This window comes from Phaenicophaeus curvirostris, chromosome 26, assembly GCF_032191515.1.
Source record: "Phaenicophaeus curvirostris isolate KB17595 chromosome 26, BPBGC_Pcur_1.0, whole genome shotgun sequence".
NCBI lineage: Eukaryota > Metazoa > Chordata > Aves > Cuculiformes > Cuculidae > Phaenicophaeus > Phaenicophaeus curvirostris.
The window spans coordinates 3,466,978-3,472,977 of NC_091417.1; the positions used below are offsets into that span (position 1 = coordinate 3,466,978).

Sequence of the window (6,000 nt, forward strand, 5' to 3'; positions counted from 1 at the left end):
ACCCACATCTGTGACAGCAGGATGACACGTGCACACTTTGTTCAGTGATGGGCTGATGCCACCGCTCCAGCCTGCGACACTGCTGCTCAGGTGTTATTTACGGGGAGGTTATAACACGATCACCTCCGGATAGCACTTCTCTCTCCATGCCTTTGCTCCACACCACAGGATCAGCAGCAATTGCAAAGGTCCGTATGGAACTTCACAGAAACATCGAATGGTTTGGGTTGGAAGGGACCTTAAAGATCATCCAATTCCAACCCCCTGTCACAGGCAGGGACACCTCCCACTGGATCTAGTTGCTCCAAGCCCCATCCAGCCTGGCCTCGAGCACCTCCAGGGACTGCGTAGCCACAATTTTTCTGGGTGATTGTAGTACATACACCACAGAAAGAACTGGTCTGTGTCAACTTCACACCTAACCTGAAGATCTCATCGCCCAGACAACTGCACACAGACCGCAGCGCTGAATAGGACAGGTTTGCAGGGTCCACGCTGATAATGGGTACAGCTCCCAGACAAAGCAACTACCAGGAGCTGGACATGCCCAAACAGGTGCACCTTTTTGGCGAGGAAAATAAGGGGCAGAGTTAGTGAAATGAGCTCATTAGCAAAGCATGACCCTGAGCACATGAAGGGACAAAGCAAGGGTGATGTTTTGAGGATGTTCTCCCACCAGACAGAGCACTGGACTGAGAGAATGATAGGAGTAGCTATCTTTATCCCTCCCTCTCTTTCTTTCTCTCAGCTGTACCCACACTTTCAACAGGATTGAAGCTTTCCTGAGGATGCACTCCCAGAGCAGTCTTGTTCACAGCAACCCCAGTGCAACATGCAGCACTTCTAAAGCCAGAAGACATCATAATCATAACCACAACAAAACTCTGCTGAGAGAGAGCTCACTGCAGCACACAAGCTTCTTCTACTCTTCGTACCCACTCCATTGTCTCACCTTAATAATGCTCAACCAGCAAAGCCACTCGGTACCTTAACTGGAAACACTCTATGGGAACAGACTCTGTTCTAGAAGATGCTCCTTAATTTTTCATACAGTCTCTTCTCCTTACACAGAGTCTGAGACCACCAGAGAGCTTTCCCAATCTTAACACATCCACGGACCCACCTGCCAGCTCCTGAGCAGCAGGAGGACAGCCCCAAAACCACCATGACAGGCAACCACATCCCTTACACCCTTACTGGAGTTAGAGAAAGGGAAGGCAGATGTAACTCGAGGACCCCAAAGCCATTAGCCTTAAAGCAGAAGTAGCTCCCATAGTCCTCCCACTCCCATCTCTGCCTCACGACAATGAGGTGCAAAAAGCCTTCCAGCTTCTTCCCCTGCAGCCACAGCCCCATTGAGCAGAAGAGGAACAAGGAGAACTTCATTGTTACCTTCTAGGAGTCTCTGAATATCCTCTGGGATCATGATACCTGCCACCACCTCTCCACAGGAATCAAACCTACTGCTCTTGTCCCTCAGGGGCAGGGACAGAGTGAGAAAGGAAGCAGGGAGGGCGGGGACACCCCAAAAGAGGTAGGAGGAACCTCTGGGCCCCACTGAAACACCTCCTCTCACAGCCCCAGGCAGCTCAACCTACCTCCTTGCAGACAGTTGGGATGCCCAGCTCCCCTGGACGCTGAGCATCTCTACACTCCCAAGAGCCCCAGCCAACGAGCTGCAGAAGTGCCTGACCCCACCCCAGCAACAGCCCAGCTGCACCTGTGCTCCTGCATGAGTGTTTTAACCTGGTGGCAATTAGGGGTGGCACCTCTTTAATTCTCACACAATGCAGAACATGTGTGCGCAGGGCCCTGTGAGGCTGAGGGCACTGATTGAACCTCCTGTGCCTGTTCCTGGCACACCAGAATGGGGATTAGAGCTCTTCCAGGCAAAGGATCTCCGCTCTAATGCACAGGGGAAGAAGTGCTTGGATGTTCTGCAATAAAACTTCCCCTCTTCCTGCCTCCTGCCTAGGAAGGGGGCTCGGTTGTAATAGCCATTCATATTTCTATGTCTTGCCCAGAGAAATAACAGGGTTGCGCACTTTAACTTGCTTTATGACAGGCAATAAATGCAAACTGCACTCTGCAAAACAAAAATGGCATTGCATTAGATTAACCCACAGTCCTGCATCTGCTCCTCTCCTGTAAAAATGAATTAGCACAAGCCGACTGTGGGAATAACATTATTATTATTTCTCATTCTCGCATTCCCAACTTTTAGGCTCAAATATTGACAAATCCAAAGATAGCTTGCTTTATCTTGAGCAGCCTGGTCTATTGGGAGGTGTCCCTGCCCATGGGAGGGGGTTGGAACTGGGTGGGCTTTGAGGTCCCTTCCAACACAGACCATTCTGCGATTCTATTATTCCAAAGATGAATTTAAGGTTTCCATAGGTTCAGTATACAGGATCCAGTCGTTATTTGCAATATCCTGATATTAAACAGATATTTACTATTACAGGACACAGAAAAGGTCATTCTGAACTTATTTGCCACTTTTACTTTTCTGGTGTTTTATGCCAGGCATGTGATCTTTAATTGTTTTCCCAACATAACAAATGCTAGAGATGACAAAAAAAAAAGATGCAGTCCAGCTGTGTTGGCCACAAACACAAAACCACAGAGCTTCACGGAAGTTTGTGCTTGCTGCTTTCTGCAGGGACCCAACACAGCTCCTTCCAGAGCAGAGCCAGGGCTTTGTGCTAAGCTGTGTGCCACTCTCAGCCCCTCCAGGGAAGCCACCTAAAACTGCTTCTCTTGCTGCTTTGCTTTCCTGCTCTGGGCAAACCAGCCAGCTGTGGTAAATATCAGAAACTGGCAAAGCAAAATGTGGAGGAGAGAGGAAAAAAAAGAAGTGCACCTTGGGCTCCCAACCTGCAAAGGCCAAGATGCACAAACACAACAGTCCCAGTGAAAGGGGAACCACCCCAAAGCAGCTGCCAAGTTCTGGGGGGATGTTTTGGTTGAAATATGCACCTTTATGCATGGAGACAACGCCTCAATAATTCATCTATAAATAACGCTTGTCAAGAAGGGATGGCTTTAAAGGAGAAGTGAAGATACCAAGGCCAGGAACACATTTAGTGTGTGCAGCTGATTTATCAGAGAAGTAACATTGCGCTGTTTTCTGGGTACTGAGCCTCTCCTCGTGGTAATGCTGAAGTGGCAGCTGCCATTTGGTGTTTAGTCACAGGGAAGAGGAGACAGTGTGTTTTCTCTCCTGCTCAGGGAGGCTCAATTGCTCTCCAGAGCTGGGAAAAGAAACACACCACCACTTCTGATTTGTCACTTGGCTGTGCTCTGCACGCACACGTATTTTCAGAACAAGCTGGAGACAGACTTCACGTCTGACATTACCAATCCAGACCTTGCAAGGTTCCCATTCAGAGTAAATAGACTCAGTTTCTTTCCTTCCCCCTTTACTTCATGCTCTGCTGCATGGGCTCACCTGCATTGACAAAACCACTGTTGCATATTCTGGATTTTTAGGACAAGATGCACAAGAAATCACTCTATAGCAGACGCAGAGGTCTTAAAGCACAGGAAATGTCACTGCAGTTCAGAGGGCCTCACACTGGAGATTGCATTGCTAGAAAGGATATACAGTGCAGCTGCCTTCCCTATTATATCCCCCAGTCAGGTAGGGTTTCACGAGCCAGGGTTTACAAAACTGAGAGTCTTCTCAAAATGTGAATCTCTGTCAGCTGCCTGAGGCTCCGGGTGCATTTGAGTGGTTCTGATTGTGTGCAAGAAATGCTAACGCATGTAGGTGGATGTATACAGTAGATGGATCTGTGAACGTGTTCTCACCTAGAGTTGTTTAGGGATAAATATTTAAACACTTCTGTGTAGAAATCCTAGTCAGTTCATTACAGATTGCAAATAAAAAGCAGCTGCTTGCTGAGACTGACTAACTTTAAAAATGAGTTTATAAAGGAATGAACTAGGTTCCTTAGATGGAGAAAACTGCCTTCAGATATGCCAGAAAGATCAATAAAAACTGATCAATGCAAATCTCAGAGGAAGAAACGTTCGTGCAGCTGCAAAGGAAAGGGTCATCTCACACATTCTCTGCATTTCTGTAGCTCACATAGCAGTCTGAGAGCATGGTGTTGTAAAGAGTGAACTAGGAGATGTCTGGTCAGCGAGCCTGGCCCAGGAGTTAAACCTATTTGTTATATTTAGGGTCTGGAAGAAATTTTCCCTCGTGTCAAACCAGCAGTGACTCATTTTGTAGGTGTTTTGTGTGGGCTTGCCTTCCTTTGCTGCTTTGGGTGTGAACACTGCTGAAGAGTACGTGAGGATTTCACTCAACAGATTTCCTGCTGTTGCAGTGTTTGTTTGCAGCATCAGTAAAGCTCTAGCTCTTCTCTGCTGAACGTCTGAGATGGATTGCAGTTGTGATTTTTGGTCTTTTGCTACAGGTCTTAAGGTTAGCATAGAACATTGAAAATAGCATCACGTGTGGAGCTTGGCACAGTTGCACCCTGGCTGCTCTTGGACAACACGTCCATCTCATGGTCCTGGCAGCACGTACGATGTTCCTCTTAGGTCCTACAGGAAGGTTTTGTTAAGACCAAGCTGGCCATACAGCAGCTGCTGTTGTAATTAAATCCATTTTAGTGAGAAATACTGAGACACAGAGCCTCAGCTGCTTTGGAGACATGGGTGCTGTCACTCGAAGCCTTAGCACCGAGCCAACCCTTCCACTCAGCCTTATGCAGCTGCAGCGAGAGCCAGGCAGGCTGATTCCACAGCAAATGACCTGGTTTTCCTTACCTTTTTCCTTTCCACTTTCATTTTTGAATGTGTGAATAGTTTACAAATTGAGCTTCGTGGTCAGCTGGGAAAGGGATGAAGGAGTCTGGCAGTGACTGGCACCTTCCACTGCACCGTTGTTGTGTAGCATTAAGCTTTATGGGCTCTAGATGTAAAACTGCCTCCCTACATGATAAAAGCCCCACCTTAATCATTTTAGGTCTCAAGTTCAGCAGACAGGCTCTCCCCTAATGATATTCTGTTAAATGGACAAATTCCTTTGAAGGCTTGTCTTGCTTTGAAATCCAATTTCACAGGAAGCCAGATGCGATTGGGTGTAGCTATGGAAACAAAGCAGGGCAGTCTTAGAGGAGCTGAACGATGCAAGGTAAAATGTGAGAGTCAGAGTCCTTTACAAGCCCTGTCGGAAATATCAAAGGATCTGCAGAGGTTGGCAAGAGACGGGTCCTGTTATGGGCTGTGCTGTGGGGCTGGATCTTAGCGGCTGCCAGTGGAGGAAAGCTGCCCTGTCACCCAGCCTGAAGCAGAGCTGAAGGCACAAACCCAGGGAGGTGCAGACCTGCCAGTTCCTCTCTGCCCCCTCCCCGCTCTTTCTGAGCATCAGGATCTCAGTGTTTCCCTCGCTGCCATTTGGAAAGGTTACCAGCCAAAGAGTAACAAGGTTAAATCACAAAGCCCTGGCTGATAACAGCCCTTTCAAGCAGCTGCACTGAAATTAATCTGAAACTTCTAGTAATTAGATAAGATAAGGATGTGTGCATGCTCATGCAGGCACACGCTGACACTGGGACACCCATTCCACAAAGGAGGTGGAGCAGCACAGGCTTCATTAGGCTGGATCAGGTTATTTGTTCACCTACTCTGGTGAAAGTACATTTTCAGCCCCTTTGTTCATTCTGCTGGATAGCCCTGTGTAGTGCACTGACTTGCCCTTTTGTCCTCTCTTCCCAGCACCGTAGCTCCTGCCAATTCAGAGCCGGCTCTAATTCTTGCTCTTTCCGAGCAGATGTTGGTCCATCCATTTCTGTATTGCAGCTCCTGCCGTTCCAGGGCAAATTGTTGGGCCACTGGGTGTCATTTGCTGCCTCTGACAGTGACCAACAACTCAGAAAAAAGGCAACTTTCCAAGCTGGCAATGCACCTGACTGCTTGAGTGATGTCTCCTGGTTTACTAATCAGCTCTGCCATGCTAATTCTCGGCTCTAACCCCAGCGTTTA

At 47.9% G+C, this 6,000-nt stretch overlaps 1 protein-coding gene across 1 annotated transcript in view; it reads right to left on the reverse strand.

Annotated features, from left to right (window-relative positions):
- Positions 1–1,460, reverse strand: part of SKAP1 (src kinase associated phosphoprotein 1) — a 161,834-nt gene extending 160,374 nt beyond the window's left edge. Inside the window, exon 1 of the mRNA XM_069876863.1 lies at positions 1,393–1,460. Coding sequence (XP_069732964.1) covers positions 1,393–1,426 — 34 coding nt within the window. The 5' untranslated portion in view covers positions 1,427–1,460. The remainder of the gene's footprint in view (positions 1–1,392) is intronic.
- Between the last annotated feature and the right edge of the window lie 4,540 nt (positions 1,461–6,000).